Below are 27,379 nucleotides of genomic sequence, written 5' to 3' on the forward strand. Positions count from 1 at the left end.
ATTCGGAAAACTGCTTCCAAAAAAGCTGCTGGAAAATGAAGCTTTAGGGATGTTGCTCAAGAACTTAAGGAGCCGGCCAGTGGTTAAGTTCATGCGCTCTGCTGCGGTGGCCCAGGGTTTCGCCGGTTCGGATCCTGGGTGTGGACATGGCACCGCTCATCAGGCCACGTTGAGGTGGCATCCCACATGCCACAACTAGAAGGACCCACAACTTAAAATATACAACTATGCACCGGGGGGATTCGGGGAAAAAAAGCAGAAAAAAAAAAAAAAAGAAGATTGGCAACAGTTCTTAGCTCAGGTGCCAATCTTTAAAAAGAAAAAAAAATTAGGTTTCTGTTAGTTATTGGAGTTTTCTATTTCAACAATGATACAATTTTGTAATTTTCCATGTGACTCGGAAATGGAGAGACGTATGAAATATTTTTGTTCTAGTCAGTTATAATTCCTCCAGAGAAAGAGTTAATTCAGAAAGGCTTGACTGTTTCTCTAGTTCTAGGGGAAAATCATATATAGATGTAGTTAGGTTTTCAGGTCAGCCCACAAAAACCTATTTAACCCATAACAACATAGATGAGGAATAGCACTGACAGTACTATTCAGTATGTAATCAGCATTTATAAATACATTGCCTAGAAAAATGCATGCCAGAATCAGTTAAAAATGGCAGATTGAACACATTAGTTTCTCTCTTCTCCCTTCTCAACCCTCTAAAAGACAGTAGAGGAATAAAATAAATGTATTAACCCACAAGAAAGAAGAGAAAGGGAGAGCTAATGAGAGCAGATTTTCATAAATTTTTCAAAGACAGGAGATGGAGGAGTAAAAGGAAGTTATCACCCAAGTGCCCAGAGGGAACAGAGGGGAGGGTGGAGCTAATTAGGCCCACAGAATCCCTGTGAGGATGAGTTCCTAGAGCGCAGTTACCAGGAAAGGTGGAGAAGGGGGAGGGGGAGGAATCACCGGGCCTTCTCCATTATCCCACAGCCAAGTGACTAACCCCCTGCACCATCTCCTCTCACCGGAAGAGAAGTTTTATTCTCTGGAAAAATTGAGCCACAGAAGCTCCAGACTCAGGGATATGAGGCAGAGGCTGGATGAGGTACAGGGGAAAGACACTATGCCAATCTCTGGGACTTTCTGCCTCCTTCCCCCATCCTGCACAGTAGTCCCTCCTTATCCGTGGGGGACACAGTCCAGGACCCCCAGTGGATGCCTGAAACTGCGCATAGTACCAACTCTATTCACTATGTTTTTTCGTATACATATATACCTATGATAAAGTTTAATTTATAAATTAGGTACAGGAAGAGATTAACAATAACTAATAACTAGAAGAATTATAACAATATACTGTAATAAAAGTTATGTGAATGTGGTCTCTCTCCAAATCTTTTACTGTACTGTACTGTACTCCTTTTCTTGTGATGATGTGAGATGATAAAATGCGTCTGTGAAGAGACGCAGTGAGGCGAAGGACGCAGGCACTGTGACGTAGCCTTAGGTTACCACTGATCTCCTGGTGATATCTCAGGAGGAGGATCACCCGCTTCTGGACCGTTGGTGACTGCGGGTGACTGACCCCATAGAAAGCAAAACGCGGATGGGGGGGGCCTACTGCATACAGAACGCTGGCACCCAGATTTAAAATTCCCAAGGCAGGAGAGCAGACGATTCTTTTCTGGGGAAACTGCATAGTCGATCCTCCCTCCCCCGAAAAAACAAGATTTCCAAGTTCTGACATTTCAGAATATTCCCAACCAAGAGGTTAGCTCACAGCATAGCTATAGTTAAAGGAGCCAAAAAGCTCTGCTCAGGTTTCCAAGCTACTTTTGAATGCCTTACTCTTAAATAGGAAGAGACAGTTAGGGATCACCAGCATCTGAGGAAGGCCTCAGACACAGGCCAAAACAACTAGAAAAAAGAGGACTCAAGACAGCAAGGCGGAGAAAGAAAAAAATCTACGATGGACACCCATAGAGAAGTGAAAGCAGACACGCTTCCACACGAACAGGATGTTATGAGAAAAGAGTAAAACAAGAAATTAAACACAAAACACAAAAACACAAATTTCAACAGAAGAACTACAAGATAAATGTACGAAAATCTTTCAGATATGAAACAAAAAGGCAAAAAGATAGCAAATCTTTACTTATTTATGAGAGAAGAAAAAAATTTAGAGGACAATCCAGAATGTCAAACATTTGACTAACAAAGTCTGGGAGAACATTATTAAAGAAATAATGAAAATTTTCCCAAATCGAAGGACAGGAATGAGCCTACAAAGATCTAGTACAATGAATGAAAAAAGACCTTTCCCAAGACAATCATCATGAAATGTAGAACGCCAGAAGTAAAGAGAAGATCCTAAAGGGTTAGAGAAAAACTAGGTCACACATAAAGAGGGTGACCACATATCCTAGTTTACCCCAGAGAGTCCTGGTTTATGCCTGCTGTCCTAGTATTCTTTCAGACTAGCACCTCGTGTCCCAGTTTCGACAATAAATTATACAGTCACCCAACATATTAAGGAATGAAAACCTAAAAGGGATTAGACATCTCAATAGCAATAGCAGATATCGGAGGAGAGCAGAGCAATGACTTCAAAATTCTGAGGAAAATGATTTTCAACCTCAAATTCCATATACAGCCAAAGTATTAACCAAGTATGAGACTTATATAAAGACATTTTCACACATGCAAGGACTCAACAATTTACTTTCCACACACTCTTTCACAGGAAGATGTGCTTCAGTGAAAAGAGAGCACAGCAAGAAACAGACAGACATGAGATGGCAGAAAACAGGTCTAAATCAGGGAAAAGGCAAAGGCAAGTCACAAGACAGCAGAGTCCTGGAGAGCAGCCGTTCTAGAAAGCAACTGAATCTAGGGAGCTCTAGGAGTGAGGTCTCTTGGGAAAAAGGCAGAGGGAGGAGGAAAATAACAGGTTATTTTATATATTCAAGGCATTTGGTGTATGTGGGGAAAAATTAGCAAAAGATACATAGAAAACTAAAAATTTTTTTAATTGAGGTCACATTGATTTGTAGCCTTATATAAATTTCACATGTACATCATCTTTAAACTTCCCTATAGACTGCATCATGTTCACCACCAAAAGTCTAGTTTTCATCAGTCACCATACAAACGTGCCCCTTTACTCCTTCCCCTCTCGTAACCACCAATCTGTTCTCTGTATCTATTTGTTTGTTTATCTTCCACATATGAGTGAAATCATATGGTAATTGTCTTTCTCTGTCTGATTTATTTTGATTAGCATAATACCCTCAAGGTCCATCCATGTTGTCACAAATGGCATATTTCATCTTTTTATGGCTGAGTAGTATTCCATTGTATGTATGTATGTATGTATGTATGTATGTGTATACATATATATATATATACACACACCACATTTTCTTTATCCATTCGTTGATGGGCATTTAGGTTGCTTCCAAGTCTTGGCTATTGTGAATAACGTTGTGATGAACACAGGGGTGCATATATCTTTTTGAATTAGCATTTTCATGTTCTTTGGATAAATGTCCAGAAGTAAATAGCTGGATCATATGGTATGTCTATTTTTAATTTTTTGAGCAATCTCCATACTGTTTTCCATAGTGGTCGCACCAGTTTGCATTCCAGCCAGCAGTGCATGAGGGTTCCCTTTTCTCCACATCCTTTCCAACACTTACTTCCTGTCTTTTTAATAACAGCCATTTTGACGGAGGTAAGGTGATATCTCATTGTAGTTTTGATTTGCTTTTCCCTAATAATTAGTGATACTGAACATTTTTTTATGTGCTTGTTGACCACCTGTAAATCTTCTTTGGAAAAATGTCTATTCATATCCTGTGCCAATTTTTTTTATCAGGTTGTTTATTTTTTTGTTGCTGAGTTGTATGAGTTCTTTATATATTATGACTATTAAACCCCTTATTGGATATATGATTTGCAAATATTTTCTCCCAGTTGGTGGGCTGTCATTTTGCAAATCTTTTAAAAACAGGCATTAACTCGAGGGAAAAACAAATTTGTAAGGAAATGTAAGCTAAGCACATTACTTGTGAACAACATTTATTTAGTCATAATATTGTAAACACTGACTTGTTTCCACAAAACTGTGACAGAAAGTACACCAGGAGAACAAAGAACTGAAATGTGGGGGGAGGGGGTATAGAAGCATCAGGGCCTTGTTCCCATAATGGGAAGTCAAGAGATGATTTCATAAATGACTGAAATTGACAAATCAAGATTAGTATAAACATATAAACATACAAATATGCAAGCACTTATAAACTTCTCCGCACCATAGTATTTTAAGGTTTCTTAGGTAATGGAGAACCCAAAAAGAATGTCAGTATTTGTTTAGCAATGTCCAAAGGACAGAGTATAGATGTTTCTGAAAAATCTTCCCAGTGTGCAAATTCACACTGAGAAATTTTACAAGCCCTACAGGGGAAAAAAGAGCAGGAGAATCAAGGATATATTGATTAAAGCCCTTATGAATATTTTTCTGTTCCCTAAAATAAAACATAGCAACACACTAGAAATAATACCAATGATATTTATTTTGATTTGTTGCATATAATGCCAAGTAAATGTTAACAGCTATACTGAGATAGTGTAATTCACTTACCATACAATTCACCCATTGAAAATGTATATAATTCAGTGTATTTTAGTTAATTCATAGAGTTGCAAAATCATCACCACATTTAATTTTAGAACATTTTCATCCCACCTAAAAGAAATCCCATATCTATCAGCTGTCATCCCCAGTATACTACAGCCACATCCCCCATAGCCCTAAGCAACCACTGATCTTTCTGTCTTTCTGATATGCCCATTCTGCACATTTCATATAAATGGGGTCATACAATACATGGTCTTTTATGACTGGCTTCTTCCACTTAACATAGTTTCAAGATTTATCTGTGTTATAGCATGTGCCATTACTTCATTCCTTTTTATGGCTGAATAATATTCCATTTTACAGAAATACTACATTTTGTTTATCCATTCATCTGTTCAGGGACATCTGAGTTGTTTGTACTTTGTGGGTTTTATGAATAATGCTGCTATGGGCATTCATTGCAAGTTTGTGTGGAGACCTGCTTTCATCTCTCTTGGCTGTATACCTAGGGGTAGAATTGTTAGGTCATGTAGTAACTCTACATTTAACAGTGTGAGGAACTGCCAGGCTGTTTTCCAAAAGTAGCTGCACCACTTTACACTTCCACCAGCAGTGTTTGAGAGGTCCAATTTTTCTCCATTCTTGCCAGCACTTGCTATTGTTTGACTTTTTGACTCTAGCCATCTTAGTGGGTATAAAGTATTATCTCATTGTGGTTTTGATTTGCATTTCCCTGATAACTCATAAGGTTGAGCATCTTCCTGTGTTTACTGGCCATCTGTATGTCTTCTTTGGAGAAATGTCTATTCAGATACTTTGCCCATTCTTTAAGTAGGTCTTTTTATTATTGAGTTGTAAGAGTTCTTTATATATTCTAGATACCAGTCCCTTATCAACTCCCATTCTGTGGGCTGTCTTTTCACTTTCTTGATGGTATCATTTACAGCAGGAAAGTTTTTAATTTTGATGTAGTCCATTTTTTTCTTTTGTCATTTGTGCTTTTGGCATTATATCTAAGAAACCATTGCCTAACCCACAGTCATGAAGATTTGGTCCTATGTTTTCATCTAAGAGTTTTATAGTTTTAGCTCTTATCTTTACATCCACGATCCATTTTGAGTTAACTCTGGTGTATGGTGTGAGGTAGGGGTCCAACTTCATTCTTTTGCATGTAGACATCTAATTGTACCATTTGCAGAAAGACTGTTCTTTTCACCATAGAATTATTTCGGCACCCTTGTCAAAAAGCCAGGTAATTTTTAAAGCATTTGGTTTTATGGTCATGTATTCCTTGCCTTTCTGAATTTGTGACACACAGTTATTGATTCCTACTCAGGCTTCCATGATTCATAGCCACAAATGCTTGAGAAGGAAAAAAGCTTGGGGCAACTCTCCATTTAACTTACTTAGCCTAGCTGAGTCAGGATTTTTCAAACTCCCTCCCCAGTACATAGAGAGCAGGTGAAACAAGTGCAGTCAACCCCTCTTACAGGTGTTTCCATCCCTCTCTCACTGAGAGATACAAAAGCAGACACACAAGGCTTAGGTTTACTCTTCTTTCACCTTCCTCTCTAGCTCCCACAAGAATTCTTAGTGAAAATATATCTATTTCTGCTCTACTTTCTGCTTTAACACCTTTTTTTTGTTCTCAGCTTTTCAGTCTTTTAAATGATCCCCCAAAGGAGTCACCTGCAATTTTTATATACTATATTTAAAGTATACAAAAAATAAATCCACATATAATTTCAAATAGTTGGGAAGGAATTACTGTACATGCCTATAGTATAAAATTGCCATAAAATGACCCACTCCCCATAGGTAACTATTTTTTCTCTGTTTCTTTCCCACCTTGCCCACTCACTCCTCAACCAACTCTATACCACCTAATATTTCTGCCTCCATTATTCTACTGAAATAACTCATGCCAAGGTCTCAAGACCTCCATGTCTACTGGACATCTGTCATGACCCATCCTACTGGGTATCTTGAAGCACTAAGTGACACTGGACATTCTCACCTTCCTAAAACACTCTTTTCTCGGCATCTTTGAGGCACCCTCCTGGTTTTACTCCATATTCAGCCAGCTCCTCTACCCAAACATTAATTGCTAACATTCCTCAAGACTCAGTGCCAAGCTTTCTTTTCTTCTCACTCCATAAGCTTTCCCCAAGAGTTTCAACCTATTTTCATGGCTTCCACAACCTAAGAGCTACCCCTGGAATTCCTTTTTCCTTACACTCAATATCTAATCTATCTCCAGGTCATATATATGTGATCTACCAATCCATGAATCTGTCCATTTTTCTTTATCTCCACTGCCTATACCCTAGTATAGGCTATTATCATCTTCATTCAGTCCATAAACATTTGAGTACACTGGGAAAACAATGAAGAAAAACAGACACAGTCTCACTGGAGTTAGTATAATGATTTCCTTACATTTCTTCTTCCCCTCCTCCATTTTGCTTTCCTCATTATAGTCAGAGTAACATTTTCAAAAAGCAAATATGCCAGAGGATAAAATTCTAATTGCAGCCTAATTGCCCAACACAGTCTGGCTCCTTATCTACCTCTCCAGCCTAACCTTCTACCTCCATGCTCCAGTCCCACCAGCGTTCTTTCTGTACCTGAAACGCTCCCAGGTTCACTCCTGCCACAGAGCCCTTTTTTTGTACATGCACTGCCTGGAACATGCTTCCCTAACCATTTACCTGCTAACATCCCCTCTCCTTCTCTACTCATTTGTTAAATCTCAGCTTAATCATCTCTTACTGGGAAACCTTACTTAACTGCACCCTTCCACACACATACACACTATGTTTTTGTTGTACTTAATTTACATTTTATTAGTGGATTACTTGATTAATCTCTATTTCCTCCACTAGCCAACTGCATGCTTCATAGAGAGTAGAGAGTATATCTGACTGTCCTCACCATTTTACCCCTTGCACTGGCCCACTGAAGGAGCTCAATAAATATGTTCATAGAGGGGAGAAAATTGTTTCTGGGAGTGAATACCAAATTTTTGTTTACTTTATCATACACGTACTCCTTTTCATTGTTTTTAAACAAAAGGAATCATACTATATAATACCCTGACTCTAATCTAGACTACCACTATCTACCTAAGCAATTGAGGAACCTCCTTGTTTTTGTCATTACCATCATTAGCAATTCCTCTTCCCCAAACAATATTCTTCTTCTCACACGTCTCACATACTACATATGGCCTAGAGAACCAAGTGGTTTGTTTTAAGTGGGTGAGAATTACCTCCCTTTTTTTTTTAACCATCCCAAGAGTACCTGAATTAAAAAAACAAGAATGAAAAATTATTTAATCCAAATGAATGAAAAGATCTTAAAATACTTCTCATTCTTTTACTGTTAAAATGATGTAGATATATCCTCCCTCTGGGGTCTCATTTCCCAAAGGAAAAAAGTTGGTTCTTCTCAGAAAAAGAGAGGGAATAGATCTTTGGTGCTTCTTCTTTTTTAAATTTTTAAAAATTTTTCCTTCTTCTCCCCAAAGTCCCCCAGTATACAGTTGTATATTTTTAGTTGTGGGTCCTTCTAGTTGTGGCATGCGGGACACCACCTCAGCATGGCCCGATGAGCAGTGCTAGGTCCGTGCCCAGGATTCGAACCAGTGAAACCCTGGGCTGCCGAAGCAGAGTACAGGAACTTAACCACTCGGCCATGGGGCCAAGCCCCCAAGTTTGTGCTGCTTCTAACCCTCGCATACCCTGACACTTTCTGTAGTATCTTTGAGTTGGTCCTTTTACTGCAAGAAAGGTGTCTTGATATCTTTGTAATAAAGAGCTGAATTAATTTCAACATAGTGTTTTCTATTTAAATATCTTTTATCTATGAAATAGGTTTGTCAAATCCCAGCTACAGGTTTCCATCTCCCATTTTCTAAGATCTAATGCTTCCAGATATGAACTTCAATTACATGAATGTGTGTGCTGCATGGTTCAGTATAACTGCAAATATCTGCAGAATCAGTATGCCTTTGGAGTCTGACATCTCTGAGTTTTGAATTCCAGCAATGATCCTTAGTAGCTGTGTAATTTGGGACAAGTTATTTGACCTCTCTAAGTAAGTTTTTTCATCTATAAAGTGGTAATAATTGTACCTCATAAAGTTGATCTGAGATTTTAAAGGATGGTAAAAGTAAAGCACTTAGCAAAATGTAAGTATGTGATAAATAGAAATATTGTCAACATCAGATAATAATACTCATAGATAATCCCAAAACCCTATTTGGGACAAAAAATTCAACACCTTCCGTAGCTAAATCACCACAGCTGCTAACAACAAACAAGTGCAATAATTAATTTTCCTTTCTACAGATTTTCAACCAATACCTACCTTATTGGTAGATAACCAACAATATATGAAACAAAGGAAAAGCACAATGGAAGGAAGAAAATGTAAAAAGCATAGAAAATTCACAAAAAATGGTAAGTCAATACTTGCAAAGTATGCTATTTTCAGGACTTCTCTAAACTAGATTATGATAAATTGGAGCAAAAGTGATCCTTTCCTTTATCATTTACTCTATTTGAACAGCTAACTGCTATTCCCATCCCATGACCTGCAACCACCCCCACGGTCCTCTGATCACACAGCCCTCTCCCTGGAAGCCCTCTCCCTGAATCTCACCCTATCTAAATTCCCATCTCTCCTTCTTTGAAAACCTAGGTCGAAGGTCAGCTCCACCTCCCTGCAGCCTTCCCTAATTCCCCAAACTGTTATTAATTTCTCCCTCTTCTGAATTCGTTAACACCCCCTCACCAAGCATTCTGGTTGTTTATGCTTATGTCATCTCCTTTGCTGGGCTGTAAGTTTCTTGAGGGCAGGGCACAGTCTGACTCAAATTCTCACCCCCACAGGACTCTGCCTGTGCCTTGCACACAGTGATTACTCAATAATATTTCTGAAGTGAAAGAGTTAAGTAGCAAGCAGTCTTCTAGATCTTGTGATCAAAGATGAAAAGCATCCAACGTTGGCACTGGCAAGTACAATATTGACATGAATAATAATATAGGGAAGAACAGAGGGAAATCAGGATGTGCGAATAAAATCCAAGCACAGCTTAACACTCAAGTTACAAATAACCCTTTGGTTACTAAAATAAGAAAATGTATAGCTAGAGGCTACCACTGACAAAGTCAGCCTAACTCCGCCTCACTGCCCCTGGTCTTTAAGGATTTGATTGGTTTTTCCACTTTCTGATTCAGTGTTGCATCTTGCCTCCACACCAGAGCTACAGCTAAGGCCTGTGATTTGGAAGGGATGATAAATTCATTCACTGAATAAAGTAACACTGTTTTCTCAGCACAAGTTCTAAAATATTTCAAAGGCCCTAATATTTCACTAGGCTTGGCCATTTGAGTTAAAATTTATTAGTCAAAACAGAAAACTTTCTCACCAGACCCCATATATTCCATTAGGTATGATATATGGTGTCTCCCAATGTCTAATTATTAACTAGAAGTGTAAGTAAATCTATCAGTATTAGGCCTTGATGTGTGAAGACAGAGTAAGAATTAGGCAATTCGAATGCTAAAGAACTTCTTTTTGCCATATTGCTTTTCCTTTTTCTTTCAAATAAAAAGAATTTTACAAGGACTAAGTGACTGCATTAAGACATTCTTCCTAATCCATACCAAAAGTAACAATGTACAGATAGTGCTATTGTTTAGAATTTCCAATAGTCCCCATTTCCAGTATTCTGCCCCTTGGTCACCAGACAGATGTCCTGGTCTGTATCTTTTTTTTTCTATCTATAATAAAGGTTAGGGAGAGGGATTATATATCCTTTGGCACACCAACTCAATCTGACTATTTCTGGGCATTCTTTGGCAATGTTTCTTCTAACGGCACTTGGGGATTGATGTAACCTGGAATTCGGTATCTTTAGGATTTTAGGGAGGCGACAGTGTATATACCATAAATGCCCCAGAGGATTCAGGGGCAGCACCCCAAAGTCAAATACATCGATATTTCTGCAATAAAATGCATGAATACTCACACTAAGTGGGATAAATGAAGCCTTATTATAGGTTTATACAGCTTCATGACCATTCAGATCAGATGTTGCCACCACAGTGGTTTCCCAAACTTGCCAAAACAAACAAATAAAAAACTATGAGTTTTCAGAACTTTTTTAATTTCAGAATTGCACATAAGGGATTATGTACTTGTACTTCCTTGGCAAAACCCCAAACTGTGTCAAATCTCAGTACCTGCATCCGTGCGGTTGAACTGACTAGGTAAAAAGACAAGAGAGAGCGAACTGGTCTCACTCACTTTAAACTCATTACCACTAACCTCATGTGGGTCTTTAGTCTACCTGACAATCCACCACAGCTTCCTCTTCCACTCACTCTGGCACTCTCTTAGCTGATTCTGCCACGCCTTCTCTTTTCTCAAACCTCCAGCCCATGCCACATCTTCTCACTCTCAGCTTCTGTTTTTTTTAAACATTGGCACCTGAGCTAACAACTGTTGCCAATCTTCTTCCCCCTCCCCCCCGCCCCCGCCCGGCTTTTTCTCCCAAAATCCCCCCAGTACAGAGTTGCATATTTTAGTTGTGGGTCCTTGTAGTTGTGTCATGTGGGACGCCGCCTCAGCATGGCCTGATAAGCAGTGGCATGTCCACGCCCAGGATCCGAACCAGTGAAACCCCGGGCTGCTGAAGCGGAGCTCGAGAACTTAGCCAGCCCCCTCACTCTCAGCTTCTTAATTCATAAAATAAAATAAAATAATAGCACTCACATGAGAACTTCCACATGCTCCCACCCATATCTACTTGAAACCGTACCCATACACTCTGCCTCCCCTCCAATATCTACGGATGAACTGTCCATCAGATCAACCCCTCCCTACTTGTGTACTCACCAGCAATTCTCTCCTCTTCCCTGAAACATTCATTTTCCTCTCTCTCCTGGATCATTTCGTTCTCTCTGGGAACCACTCCATCACTCTACTAAAACAGTTTTTGTCAAGGTCACCAATGACTTCCATGTTGCTAAAACAAATGGTCAACTCTCAGTCCTTATCTTACTTGATCTATCTGCAACATTTAACATAGTAAGTCACTCTCTTCTTTAAAAAAAACCTTTATTTGGATATAACTCACATACCATACAATTCACCAATTTAAATTGTACTATTGAATGGTTTTGTATATTCACAGAATTGTGCAATCATCACCACAATCAATTTTAGAATATTTTCATCACCCCCAAAAGAAACCCATTACTCATCAGCTGTTACTCCCCATTTCACCCCCAACATCCCAAGCCCTAGGCAACCACTAATCCACTTTCTGTCTCCATAAATGTGCCTATTATGGACATTTCATATAAATGGAATCACATAGTATGTGGTCTTTTGTGATTGGCTTCTTTCCCTTAGCATAACGTTTTCAAGGTTTATCCATGTTGTAGCAAGTTACCAGTACTTCATTCCTCTTTCTGGCCGAACAATATTCCACTGTATAGATACACCACATTTTGTTTATCCACTTATCAGTTGAGGGACATTTGGGTTGTTTCCTTTGTGGCTATTACAAATAATGCTATGAATATTCATGTACAAGTTTCTGTGTGGACATATGCTTTCCTTTCTCTTGGCTATACATCTAAGAGTAGAATTGCCAGGTCATATGGTAACTCTATGTTTAATGTTTTGAGAAACTGCCAAACTGATTTCTACAGAGCCTACACCAATTTATATTCCACCAGCAATGTAGGAGGGTTCTGAATTCTCCATATCCTCTCCAACACTCACGACCTGTCTTTTTGCTTATAACCATCCTAGTGGTGTAAAGTGGTATCTCATTGTGACGTAGATTTGCATTTCCCTAAAGGCTAAGGATGTTGAACATCTTTTCCTGTGCTTACTGGTCACTTAAATGTATCCTTTGGAGAAATGTTTATTCAGCTCCTTTGCCATTTTTTTTTATTGGGTTATTTGTCTTTTATTATTGAGTTGTATGGAGTTGTCTTTATATACTCTAGATACCAGCCCCTTATCAGATATAAGATTTGCAAATATTTTCTCCCGTTTCGTGGGTCTTTTCACTTTGCTGATGGTGCCTTTTGCAGCATAAAAGTTTTTGATTTCAGGGCCGGCTCCGTGGCCGAGTGGTTAAGTTTGCGAGCTCTGCTTCAGCGGCCCAGGGTTTTGCTGGTTCGGGTTCTCGGTGCGGACATGGCACCGCTCATCGGGCCATGCTGAGGTGGCATCCCACATGCCACAACTAGAAGGACCCACAACTAAAAATATACAACTATGTACCAGGGGACTTTGGGGAGAAAAATGAAACATAAAATCTTTAAAAAAAAAAGTTTTTGATTTCAATAAAGTCCAGTTTATCTGTTTTTTCTTTTGTCACTTGTACTTTGTCATATCTAAGAAACTACTTCCTAAACAAAGCTCATGAAGATTTACTCCTATGTTTTCTTCTAAAAGTTTCATAGTTTTAGCTCTTATATTTAGGTATATGATCTATTTTGACTTAATTTTTTTTTTTTTTTTTTGACATCAGGCTTCTGGGAGGCCAGTACGTAACGGGGATGTATTGCCAAGTTGGACATTCTTAATTCATGTCATCTGGAGAAGATCCATGCAGCTTGATGCTGAATTCCTTGGCAAGGGCTAAACGTGAAATTTAGAGAATCCCTTTACATTAAATTGCCTCTTCACATTACACATTTAGAGGGAAAAAGAAATCCCAGAGAGGGAACTTTTACCATGTAACTATCCAATTATCCAGCAGAAGAGACAGAGATGCCCCATTTTTTTGAATGTGGCAATACCCATTGTGTCCTAGTCAAGCCCATTAGGAACAACCTGACGGAGAACGTCTGGAAGAGGGGAATTAGATCAAAGAGCTCTTCCATCCTGGATGCCTTTATATAATGTTATAGAATTAAAATCTTACAAAGAATGGAATTCAACTAACTGGTCCCTCTTACTGTTTTACTGACTGAACGGATTCCTAAGTCCTAGGACAGAGGCAACTCACTTAACCTGGCTGGAAGGAGAATTCTTTTATATGATTATTTGACTCTGGTAAAATCCTTCATAATTTCTTTTTTCTGTTTTCCTTTTTCTCCCAAAGCCCCCCGGTACATAGTTGTGTATTTTTTTTTATTAAGATTATGATAGTTTACAACCTTGTGAAATTTCAGTTGTACATTATTGTTAGCCATGTTGTAGGTACACCACTTCACCCTTTGTGCCTTCCCCCCACCACCCCCCCACTTTCCCCTGGTAACCACTGATCAGTTCTCTTTGTCTATATGTTAACTTCCACCTATGAGTGGAGTCATATAGAGTTCGTCTTTCTCTGTCTGGCTTATTTCCCTTAACATAATACCCTCAAGGTCCATCCATGTTGTTGTGAATGGGACGATTTTGTCGTTTTTTATGGCTGAGTAGTATTCCATTGTGTATATATACCATATCTTCTTTATCCAATCATCAGTTGCTGGGCACTTAGGTTGGTTCCACATCTTGGCTATTGTAAATAATGCTGCGATGAACATAGGGGTGCATGGGACTCTTGGAATTGCTGATTTCAGGTTCGTAGGATAGATACCCAGTAGTGGGATGGCTGGGTCATAAGGTATTTCTATTTTTAACTTTTTGAGAAATCTCCATACTGTTTTCCATAGTGGCTGCACCAGTTTGCATTCCCACCAACAGTGTATGAGGGTTCCTTTTTCTCCACAACCTCTCCAACATTTGTCACTCTTGGTTTTGGATATTTTTGCCATTCTAACAGGTGTAACGTGATATCTTAGTGTAGTTTTGATTTGCATTTCCCTGATGATTAGTGATGATGAGCATCTTTTCATGTATCTATTGGCCATCCTTATATCTTCTCTGGAGAAATGTCTGTTCATGTCCCCTGCCCATTTTTGAACGGGTTGTTTGATTTTTTGTTGTTGAGCTGTGTGAGTTCTTTATATATTATGGAGATTAACCCTTTGTCGGATAAATAACTTGTAAATATTTTTCCCCAATCAGCGGGCTGTTTTTTTGTTTCAATCCTGTTTTCCCTTGCCTTGAAGAAGCTCTTTAGTCTGATGAAGTCCCACTTGTTTATTTTTTCTATTGTTTCCCTCGTCTGAGGAATTATGGTGTCCAAAAAGATTCTTTTGAAACTGATGTCAAAGAGTGTACTGCCTATATTCTCTTCTAGAAGACTTATTGTTTCAGGCCTAATATTTAGGTCTTTGATCCATTTTGAGTTTGTTTTTGTGAACAGTGAAAAAGAATGGTCAATTTTCAATCTTTTACATCTGGCTGTCCAGTTTCCCCAGCATCATTTGTTGAAGAGACTTTCTTTTCTCCATTGTAGGCCCTCAGCTCCTTTGTCGAAGATTAGCTGTTCACAGTTTGACTTAATTTTTGTATAGGTATGAGGGAGGGCTCTAACTTCACTGTTTTGCATGTGGCTATCCAGTTGTCCTAGCACTATTTGTTGAAAAGACTGTTCTCTCCCCATTGAATTGTCTTGGCACCTCTGTTGAAAAGCAATTGACCACACATGTAAGGGTTTATTTCTGGACTCTCAATTGTAATCCATTGATCTATATGCCTGACCTTATACCAGTAGTACAATATCTTGATTATTACAGTTTTGCACTAAGTTTTGAAATTAGGAAGTATGAGTCCTCCTACTTTGTTCTTTTTCAAGATTGTCTTGGCTATTCTGGGTCCCTTGCATTTCCATATGAATTTTAGGATCAGCTTGTTAATTTCTTCAAAAAAGCCACCAGGATTTTGATAGAGATTGTGTTGAATTTGTAGATCAATTTGGGGAGTACTCTCATCTTAACAAATATTAAGTCTTCTAATTTACAAACATGGGATGACTTTCCATTTTTTTAGATCTTTTAAAATTTCTTTCAGCAATGTTTATAGTTTTCAGCATACAAGTCTCTCACTTCCTTGTTTAAATTTGTTCTCAGGTATTTTATTCTTTTGGATGCTACTATAAACGGAATAGTTTTCTTAATTTCCTTCTCAGATTGCTCACTGCTGATATATAGAAACATAATTGATTTTTGTATATTCTTCTTGCATCCTGCAAGTCTGCTGAATGAGTTTATTAGATCTAGTAGAGTTTTGGTGGCTTCTTTGTGATTTTCTATATACAGGATCATGCCAGTTGCAAATAAGAGAGTTTTACTTCTTCCTTCCCAATTTGGATGCCTTTTATTCTCTTTATCTTGTCTAACTGCCCTGGCTAGACTCTCCAGTACAATGTTGAATATCTGTGGCAAGAGCGGACATCCTCGCCTTGTTCCTAATCTTAGGGAAAAGAATTCAGTCTCTCACCATTGAGTAGGATATTACTTGTGGGTTTTCATAGATGTTCTTTATCAGGTAACGAAGTTCTCTTCTATCCAGAGTTTGTTGAGTGTTTTTATGATGAAAGGGTATCAAATGTTTTTTCTGCATGTACTGAGATGACCATGTTTTTGTCCTTATTCTATCAATATGGTAGATTACATTAATTGATTTTCGTTGTTAAACCAATCTTGTATTCCTGGGCTAAATCCCACCTGGTCATGGTGTATAATCTTTTTTATGTGTTGCTGGATTGAGTTTACTGGTAGTCTGTTGACTTTTGCATCAATAATCATAAGAGATAGTGGTCTGTAATTTTATTTCCTTGTGATGTTTTTGCCTGGTTTTGGTATCAGGATGATACTGGATTCCTCCTTCTTCAAGGACTTTTACATGGAACCTGGGAAATCACTCTTCATTTACTCTCTCTTACCCCACTGGTTGCTCCTTCTCAATCATCTTTGCTAGTTCATCCACATCTCCCCAACCTCTAAACCTTTGAATGCCCCAAGACTTTGAATCTCTTGTCTTTTTCTCTCTCCCTTCATTCCCCAGGTGATCTAATTCAGTCTCAGGGTATTAAAGACAATCCATGTGCTGACGGCTCTCAGATTCATACCTTCAGCCCAGACCTTCCCATGAACTCCAAAATTATATATATAACTACTTCTTCAACAACTCCATATGAATGTTTCAGAGGTATCTTAAACTTAAAATAAGTGATTTTTGAATAACATAATTAAAGCCAACACAGGTTCATGGGGTTGGGGGGGGGACCTTAATATAAACAAAATCAAGCTCCAGATTTCTCCTCCAAACTAGCTTCCCTCACTGTTTTTCCCCATCTCAGTAAATAGCAACTCATCCTTCCAACTCCTCAGACCAAAACCCTTAAAGTCATCCTGGACTCCTCTCTTTCCACACCCCACATGCAACCCAACAGCAAATCCTGTCAGTTAAAGATTCAACACAAATTCAGGATCCAACCACTTCTCAGCACTCCCTCCAAAACCACCCTAGTCCCAGCTACCACCATCTCTTGCCTGGATGACGTATCACTGGAGTCTCCTAACTGGTTTCCTGGAATCTGGCCAGGGCAGTTAGACTAGTTTGCCACCTTGTCTCCCTATAGTTTATTCTCAATGAAGCCATCAGAGTGATTCTCTTACAATATGAGTCCAATCATGTTACTCCTCTGTTCAAAACCCTCTAGTGGTTTCCCACCTCAGTCACAGTAAAAGCCAAAGTCTTACAGTGGCCTACAAGGTCCTCCAGGACTTGGCCTCCCATGACCTCCGACTTCTCTCTTATCACACTCTTTCTTGCCTACTCCACCTCCATGACACTGGTCTCCTTGATCTTTCTAGAACAGACTAGCCTCTGCTGTGCCTCAGAGCCTTTGCACTTGCCATTCTCTTTGTCCCCAACACTCTTCCGACAGATACCTGCATGGCTCTGTTGTTCACTTTCTTAGAGTCTCTGCTCAAACATCACCTTACCCCCTGAATGTACTAGATAAAAATAGTAACCATCCCATCCCTACCCTAGTACACCCTTCACCCATACCCAGTTTTATCATTTTCTACTGCAGGGTCACAGTATATTTCCCCACTTCATCCTACCTCTAAGTTAGAACGAATGCTCATGAGAGCACAACTGTGCTTTGTTCTAGCCCCTAACAGAGCTCCAACAGAACTTTCTGTGATGATGGAAATGTTCTGTATTTCCACTGTCCAATATGGTAGCACATGTGGCTACTTAACACTTGAAATGTGGCTAGTATGACTGAGAAACTGAATTTTTAACTTTATTCTATTTTAATTAAAATTTAAATTTAAATAGCTACATGTGACTAGTGTCTACTGCATTAGACAGCACAGCCTAGAACAGCAGTTACTCAATAAATACAGTCATGAATCGCTTAACAACAGAAATACATTCTGAGAAATGCTTTGTTAGCCGATTCTGTCACTGTGCGAACATCATAGAATGCATTACACAAACCTAGATGGTATAGCCAACTACACACCTAGGCTACATGGTACTAATCTTATGGGATCACTGTCATATATGTGGTCCGTTGTTGATCGAAATGTCATTAGGTAGCGTGTGACTGTAGTGGGTACTCAAATATTTGTTGAATGAATGAATGGAAGGATGAAAGAAACCTGATGGCTTTTCTTCTCCTTAACTTTTTACTATAGAAAATTTCAGAAATACACAGAAGTAGGCCACCGCAAAAGGAACCATGAAATAATCATCACCACTCTGAAGGTTCTTTTAACCTGAAATAAGTTTCAGTGGCTACTGGCATGTCAATCTGGCTTCTAACAATGACTCTATTCTTGGAAAATAGGGAATTTATATTACCCAGAGTTTTTATCTAACAGCATCTCTTAGGGCCTTTTAGAGTTATTGAGAAATGACTTTAGGAATTAGATCAGGTGTATGCTGAGGGAAAACCAGTATGCTAATAAATGCTTGAGGTATATTTGTGGTAAGACAAATACAGAGAACTACACATATGTTTTTATATCACGGACCTGACTGCTCCCTTTCACCATTTATTTTCTCCACTTAAATTTTACTAAAGTCATACTCTTTAAGAGGAGTTATGTGACTTTACAAAATTGAGAACCTCACTCCTGTTAGACGACAAATTCCTTGGGCAGGGATTTTCTTATTCGTCTGTATAAACCTACCATCTAGTATAATAGTTGATAATTGCACAAAAGTGATACATGTAAGTTGTCAGAGTGCAAAGAGATACACTGGATCCCCAATTTCCTAAACAGACATAAACCTGAAAAGGAAACTCTCAAAAGGATTTTTAAATATGTCAGCTCAAAAGGCAGTATAATATGCTGGAAAGGAAATCAACCTGGGAGCAAGGACATTTGGTCTTCAATGTCCTAACTCACTTAGTGGGGTGATCCTATGCTAGTCATTTACTTCCCCTAGGCTCCAGTTTGTAAAAAGAGTTTGGACTTGACGATCTTCAAAGATGCTATCTAACTTTAAAGCAATTCTGTTCTATTCTAGATCCACAATATACGTAAATTTTAAAAGATGCTTATTAACTTCTCCTTTCCGTACTAAGTCATTGTCCCTATAATTTACTTTAAAGAAGCTATACACTGAATATGATTTAATAAGAAGACATCATCCCTACTTTAGTGAACTGGCAGTGTTGCCCACTTCTTGAGGGGTGCCAAATTCTTCACTTGGGGCTACTAAAATACTGCTGGTATCCTGTGTTTAATTTATACTCAGCCGACTGACATTGTGCTTATTACTACAGAAAAGGCAATGTGGGCCACATATTTGCCTAGTAAACTCCCGAGGTACCACTTGTGTTTGAAAAAGTTTCTTCAATAGTTCTAAGCCAGTTCTTATCTCTTTCCTAGCTGGCTCCATAAAATGTACTGTGTTAGGCTTTGTTGTGAGGTTTTACTTTGTTTAAAGGAAGTAGTACTGAAGTCATGCTCTGATGTTTTTTAAAGCAAGGAAACCGAAAGAAACAAGAGCCAGTGGTGTGTAGCTTCCCTTGACGCTGCTGTTTGATGAAATTTCTGGACCTTGCATTTAAAACGTGGCTTTTGGCCTGCTGTTCTGTGCAGCCTCCACAATAGTGAGCCAACACTAGCAGTCAAATACCAATATTGGTGCCGTATTTGGGTCTAAGCATTGACGGATAGACAATGGCAGCAAAGAAACTAGAATGTATTTCAAGTACAATTCTTACACATGGTACATAAAATAATCCTATAATGATTAAACCTGGGGTTTTAATTGGACATTGGTATTTAGTTTGGGGTTTTTGTTTTTGTTTTTAACACCTTTACTATGCCCAAAGAAACCTAACTGATTAATTCTCTGATTTTCTTTAATCATAATTTCAGTTTCCAAGTTTATGTACTTCATATATCTATCCTCTCTAAAATCACCATACAGGTCAATGTGAACAAAATAAGTTTTATCAAACTTTCAAGGAACACTATCCACATCTCAAGTAACAGCAACATTTTAAAGTAAAACTAAAAACAAAATACTGCTCCTAACAGTAGGTATCTGTTTTCCAACAACTAATTAAAAGGAGCAGGTTCAAATCAAACTTTAAAACACCTTATTAACCATCAACTGAACCACTGGAAAGATACATGCCAACAGTAAGAATATTGTATTGCCATTAACCATAGCAATGGCTTCAGATATCTCTTATTTACACTAAGATCTAAATGCGTATAACTAAAGCCACCACATAACTGTCCACATTAACCACTCACCGATTTAACTAAGGTAAACCGTCTTGTCAGAAAGCTTGCCTCTTCTCTATTTCCTAACATTATTGACTTTTAATAGTTTATCGAATTAGTAATTACTTGTTTATGGCATTATCAAATGTCTTGGATACAGAAGTCCAGCATGTGGCAAGGTCAGTTATAGACACGTCCCGATGGCAAATGAAAGGAGGAATTTAACCCATCAAAGTGTCACCCAAAGAGCAAACCCTATTATGCCTTTCTCTAGACACTCCTGGTTAAACTCAACGTGACAGCACAAAACAGATCAAAACTAAACAGAGCTAGGAGCAAGAGACAAATCCTAATGAACCCTTAGAAATCCAGGTATCGCTCTGTCAATAGCTAAGCTCAATTTAGTCCTTTCAGAACAAAATACCTCATGAGGTGACAAGAAACTAGTCTGAGGTCTGGAATATGAAAAAAATAAAACCAGTCACTTTATATAGCTCATTGCTAAGTGCAGTCACATCTCAATATGGAAATCTTGTGAAGATTAAATAAAGATGTATGTCTAGTACCTATCTACTTAGTAGCCCAGGGGCTGGCACATAACTAGTGTTCAGTAAATGTCAGTCCTTCCTCAATTCTTTAAGAACTCAGGCTTAGCAAGTCAAAGATCAACTAATGGTTTAAAAAAGCAAATTGAAACAAAAGAAAAACCTTAAATGGTGATATACACAACACATCTTAAAAGAACTTAATGTTAAAAAGTAGCAAATAGGATAATGAAAATGAAAAGTAGATACTGAAAACATTTCCAAGCGGCTCATCCTTCATGGTCATTTACAGCCTTCATGTTTTATGAAATTGTCTTTTAAATTGAGCTTTGACAAGAAATAGGCCAAACGCAAACTAATTCCATTTGGGAGTAAAACTGCAATGCTTGTAGCAGGTGAACAGTTCCCCTCATAAAATCTTCACCACTGGGCATACTTCAAGCTTTCAGCAATTCCAGTTTCCAAACAAACCAGTAACACAACTACAAAGCTAATTTTTTTATTAGAACTGTTAAGAAACAGGAGTTCAATAAATCATTTGCCTTCTAAGGAAAAAAAATTACTTTCTAACATACATAATATTTCTTCCAGTTCTAAGAAAATGAGGCTTATTTATTTACAAACTGAAAACTGTAATACAATAGTGAAGTCTTTTTATGGCTCAAGAATGAAATATTTAAGAAATAAAGGTATGGAAAGAATAGGACTTGGTCTAAGAAGTCTTGAGCTCAAGTACTAGTGTGGCCATTTACTATACGACTTTTGGGAAGGTACTTAACTGCTCAGGGATTGTTTCTTGTAAGCTTCCTCTCAGCTCAAAAATGATATGATTACTTATGATATCTGACATTCTTCAGTGCCTCTCTCTCTGTATGTATATGTATATATATACACACACACATACATATATACATATATATCTTTTATTAAACAATACAGACATATTTTTAAAGTTGTAGTAACTGAAGGCCCATTATGAAACAAAGAGAGTGTGTGTGTGTTGGGTGTTCTGACCCTGAACATCATCTCAGTAGTTAGGACATTTACACAGCCTTGTGACACCTGAATTAACCAAGTAAGCCTTTAAACCCTTACAATGAAACATTAAAATTCAATGTGGCTATAATCTCTTCCTTACAAAACACAGACCCAAACAGTTTGGCTTCGAGTATGGTTTACAAAAAAAAGAGGCGAAATGTATTATATTCACCACCCAGCTCTTCCATATGACCACATTAAAAAAAACACACACACAAACGAAAACTCACAGGCCCATTGTAATACATTGTACCACTTCTGAATGCAACACTTAGCTCAGGCTTACTACCCTGACAAATAAAGGAAAGCACTTTATGAAGCCAATTTAATTGGGAGGTGACAGAAAACATACAGCTATTTTCTTTAGCCTTATCATTGAATTGGCTTCAGCTCCAATCTCTGGCAAATCCCACTCAACAGAAGAAATTAACCAGGTCAGCAGAACAGGTGCTACGTTGTGTCTGTCAAGGGCCTGGCATTGCCACAATTACTTGCACACAATGAAGCAGTAATCTTTACAGATCATCTCCCCCAAGAAGCATATTGGGGAGGGGGAGGAAAACTGAAGGGAGGTGGGGGGCGGGGGAGTGGGAAGAAAAGGAGGAATAGGAGGCAAAGAGAAAAGGCAAGAAAAGAAAATGAATGTGCAGCTGCCTGGCGGCTCAGCAGATGCCAGGATGTGATGTACGAGGCTAGGATAAGCTGTCGTAGCCTGCTGCCAAAGACTGGTAAGTGATTAAAGCCGCACAGTTCTAAGCCCCATATTTAGAATCCGCGGGGTTTCAAGACTTGCACCCATTCCTTGCTGTGCTGCCAGATGTTGGCAACTGGTCCAGTTCCTACTGACTGTGCATGGATGGCAGCAGTTGGTACAGCAGCAAAGCAATCTGGAATGCTTCCGGAGATGCTGTACATTAACAAGTGTCACCCATCATTCACCTTTACAGAAGGCTGAAACAACTCCAATTTGCTGCCACTTTCCTCTTGGGAAACAGCCAAGATAAAGTTGCGCCTGGCAGACCCATTTGTTTCACTCAGGTGTTTCAGCTGCCTTGCTGACCTCTATTAGTTTAAGTTTTAATTTAGATTAACCCTAGCACCCCAATTAACCAGCAAGGGGAAAAGCTAAGATGTGACTAGTCATAACTCTGAAATCAGAATTTATCGAAGTTAAAATTATTAATTGGGCTGAAGGGCCAATCAAGTAATGCTATTTCTTTTTAAACAGACCTCCAGGCAAAAAAAAAAAAAAAATCTTTTAGACTAAGGATTGCCAGTGGAAGCAACTTCTCCCCAGTAATTTCAGTTTATTTTATTAAGCCTATTTAATTTATGATGCACTTTCCATCGAACAATGTACACTTCAATTAAATGAAGACTGAAACATTTTTGATTGTCTCCCAGGATCTCACATAATTACATAGCATTAATATCCCATATTGGGCACTTCTTTAGACACTCTAGAACAAAATAGAGTTCCCAACTCTTCTGACAAATTGATATAATAAGAGAAGAAAGGGAAAAAAGAATCAGGACCTCTGACTAGGAACACCTGAGGCCACACCAATCCTCTTTCCTACACCCTCTCATCATTACTTTTAAGACTTACCGCAATCATCTTATGGAATATTACTGAGTGGATGGAAACATTAATAGAAAGTCTCTTTCTCTTTTTAGGGCAAAGCCTATAGAGGCATCCCCTATACAGAATCACTTGATCTACTGGCTTTATAGTGTAATTTTCCTAAGTTCCTTCCTTCATATTCCATACACATAATACAGCTGTCATGGCTAAACCTTCATAAACAGTTGCAATTTTTTTGGCAAAAGTTATCATACTAAAAATTCAGCAGAGAAAAAATATTATCTTGATCAATAATGGCTCAACAAAAACTGGCACATCACTGCTGAACAGCACCCTCAACTCTCCACAGCTAGAAAGAGTACGTCCTCAAGTACATTTCATTAAGAAGTACGACTTATCAGGAGACCCAGGATTACAGGAAATTATTTTAGTTCTTTAGAACAGCCCAAATGTTTAGTCTACCTTAACAGTCACCTGAATCATTAAAAAGAGCAGCATGCCAGCAGACGATAATGTCAGGGAAAGAACTGGGGGATGTTTTGTGAAGAGATATTGAGAACTGAGCCATATCTCAACTTCTACCAATTCTTTCTGTCTTCAAAGCACTACACTATTATTATAATCAACAGTAGCAGACAATCAGACATACTTAACTGATTTGAACAGGCACCAAAAAACATTAAAGGCAAGAGATTTAATAGGTAATAGGACTACAAGAGCAATTCAAGAACTCTGGGATCCCAGCCCTTTAGCTCCATATCCCAATGTAATAGTAATAGGACAAGAAACCAAATGACTAACAAAAAGTCCTCCATTAACATTATCAAAAATGGCTGAGAAAGAGTAACCATCTGACTCAAAGAAATTGAAACTGTTTCACAGATAATTTACACTCTGCAGCAACTAACAAAGTAGCTGCGGCTGTTGTCATTTCAAAAGGAAAAATATAGGACAGAAGAAAAGCAACAGATCCAGAACTTCACAGTAAGTCAGTTCTGAACACAGGAGTTCTAACTCCCTGTCTGACTCTATCCTTCTTCCAAAGTAAGCTACCTTTTGGTCAGAGAATTCTATTAGCTGTTTTAAAATGCCAAAGCCTGATTTGTAACAAGAGTGTAAAAATCACACCTGGTGGTAAAAGTCATCATCATCAAAGATTTCTTCATCCAAGTCCTTCAGGTGAGCATTGGCAGGGGCTTCAGGAAGGATCTCCTATACCAGAGAAGAGAGGAAAGAGTGAGCCCAATGGGGTTATCAAAGTATGGTGGCTACTATAAATAATGTGTATAATAGTCAAAGCACAGTTTTCCTTAAGACATAAAGAGCTCTCAAAATCAAAGAAGAAAAATAGTCCAACAAAAAATGGGCAAAAATATTAATAGGCACTTCACAAAAAAAGAATCACAAATAGTCAATAATCATATAAAAATACGTTTAACCTCATTCTAATTAAATACATGCAAATTAAAATTAGAAGACACCATTTTTCACCTCTAAAACTGGCAATACTCAGTACTGGAAAATACAGCTGTGTTTTCCCACAGCTGGTGGGACTGGAAATTAATGCAGTATTTTTGGAGGCAATTTGGCAACATCTATCAGGATTTAAAATGCATCTTCTCTTTGATTTAACATTTCCACTTCAAGAAATCTATCCATATGGTCACACAAATACACAAATATAAATGCTCAGGAATGTTTCCCTTAGAATTGTTTCTAAAACCAGAGACAACATAAATATCCATTGTTTGAATAAATTATAATACAAATCCATACAATGGAATACCCTGTAGCCATCAGGAAAAACGAGGCAGATCTCTTCGTAATGATATGGAAATGTGTCTAAGATATATTAAATTTAAAAAGTTGTAAGATTTTAAATATAGTTTATAATATTTTATATAGTTATGCACACACATACATATCCATCCAATTTAGTTAAAAAAAAGAGACAACCATATTTTTATATGTGTATATGTGTTTTATGTATATGTACATTGTTATATGAATAGAAAATACCTGAAAGCTTGTTACAACTATGAACACTGATTAAATCCGAGGAGTGGAATTTTCAGACTAGGGGGAATTTTACTTCTCATCTTAAATTCTTCTGAACTTAAAAAAAATTTATTAAGTATATATTTCTTCTATAAATAAAAGAGTTTCCTTTAAACAAAAAAACCTGATTATTCCAATTTTGGATCCTTTTCTGGAGTATCTAAACATCCAACGGAAAGCCTGAAGTACACACTTGCTCCACTACTGACACTTCTAAAGAAGCAGCTTTAAAACTGAATTTAGAAAACTGGATTATGAATGCTTCCATCACCAGACTCATATCAAACTCAAAATTAGAGAAGACTATACACAAGTTAATAACAGCTCCATTTTTCATGAATGTTCTCCTACATACTCTGTTTCTCAACAATCTAGTAAAGCATATAGTATTGTTTTCCTTTCTTTCACTAACTCCTTATACCACAAGTAAGTGATCAGATTTTTCAGTTAGCCTCTTAGAAAGTGCTCCCCATAATCACCCTACGTCATAGAGTCCTTACCGGCTGTCCTGGCAAACTCTCTGGGACAGGCTGCGCCGCCGGTTCAGGTTTGCCAAGAACTCGGTAGACAGAGCGCTTGGTCTGTGTCCTTCGAAGTAATCTTTCTTTGTCCATCAGAATATGATCAATCTGAGTCAAGATGGAGCGTTCAAAGGCACCAAAACCCTGCAAACAACATTAACCATGTCAGATAATGCAGAAAGTCTGTGCTGAAGGCAGCTACATTGGTTTCTCTATCTTTCTGTGTCAGCAGAGAAAAAGACAACCCTCCTTTCAGGAGGGACTTTCTGTTAAAGACTGAGTTTGTGAATGGCTATAATTGTTCTCAGAAAAAAATTAGTTTTAAGCAGGTCATACTACTTTCCTATACCCAGAGATTAACTTCTGCTCCTTTAATAATAATTGCTTTAAAATCCATTTCTTTAAAGTATTTTGTATTTCCAACACTTGAACGCTTACAAGGCCACAATTTCTAGAATAGAATATTCTTTCTAATATAGTTAAAATCCTACATCTGAACGGTATAAACCCCAATGGGAGGAATTCAGTAAATTTTTCTACAGAAATGACTGATTACCATTATATCATGACATCATCCATATAAATAAGCTATAGTTCCAATTTCTTATAACTGCTTCAGGGTGCCACAACCTATCTCACACACACACACACACACACACACACACACACACACTTGCCTTGCCCAGTTTTCCAGAAGCCAGCTTAGTTTTATCATGCCACTTCTGAAGTGTGTGGTTTCTGTAGACCGTAAAGTCAGCGAAGCGCTTGGCCATGAAGCCGGGATAGTCATCCATCGCCAGCTTCCTCTTCGCTGGGGCCCTTCTCCGCCGCTGCTTCTCTTCTACCAGCTCTTCATCTTCACTGGAAATCTCCTCTTCACTAGAAAGCCAGTAAGAACATTAAATCCAAGGCAAATAAACATTACCTAAATAAAAAGCTAGGCTCACATGAAGTTGAGAGTACTTAGGCCTTCCCTATTCTGTCTACATTTTAAATAACACCGTAGATGGGAGGATGGCTTTTTTTGGTTTGAAAAGAATGTTCATGAGGTCAATCAAAAACTCATATAACTTTTCAAATAAATATAAAAATAATGGGTTTCAAAATATTTTTTAAAAGGTAAGCAAACCGTAAAAATAAATGAGGTTGTAAAAACATTATTAGAAATGCATATGAACCAGGCCCATACTGTTACAAGAAGGTCTTTAAAAATTAAACACATAATCATACTTTTATGACCTTAATCCTCAAATCAATAAGGGAAATGTGTCTCCCTGTAACCAGTTGTTCAGGAAAGCTAAATAACGTTAGTTGAGCCAAATGAGGAGAAGCTGAATAGGAAGACCACTCAAAGCGGGAAGCAA

At 38.1% G+C, this 27,379-nt stretch overlaps 1 protein-coding gene across 3 annotated transcripts in view; it reads right to left on the minus strand.

Annotated features, from left to right (window-relative positions):
* The window catches only part of AATF (apoptosis antagonizing transcription factor), a 101,114-nt gene that overhangs the window by 38,746 nt on the left and 34,989 nt on the right, over nucleotides 1-27,379 (minus strand). For all 3 annotated transcript variants that reach the window (XR_006512271.2, XM_014862268.3, XM_070482841.1), the window contains exons 6-8: nucleotides 26,693-26,894; nucleotides 25,995-26,159; nucleotides 24,565-24,648 (exon numbers count right to left, since the gene is read on the minus strand). Coding sequence is in view for 2 of the 3 variants with exons in the window: in XM_014862268.3 (XP_014717754.1) it covers nucleotides 24,565-24,648; nucleotides 25,995-26,159; nucleotides 26,693-26,894 (451 nt within the window). In the remaining variant the exon portion in view is untranslated. The remainder of the gene's footprint in view (nucleotides 1-24,564; nucleotides 24,649-25,994; nucleotides 26,160-26,692; nucleotides 26,895-27,379) is intronic.

Source organism: Equus asinus, chromosome 13, assembly GCF_041296235.1.
Source record: "Equus asinus isolate D_3611 breed Donkey chromosome 13, EquAss-T2T_v2, whole genome shotgun sequence".
NCBI lineage: Eukaryota > Metazoa > Chordata > Mammalia > Perissodactyla > Equidae > Equus > Equus asinus.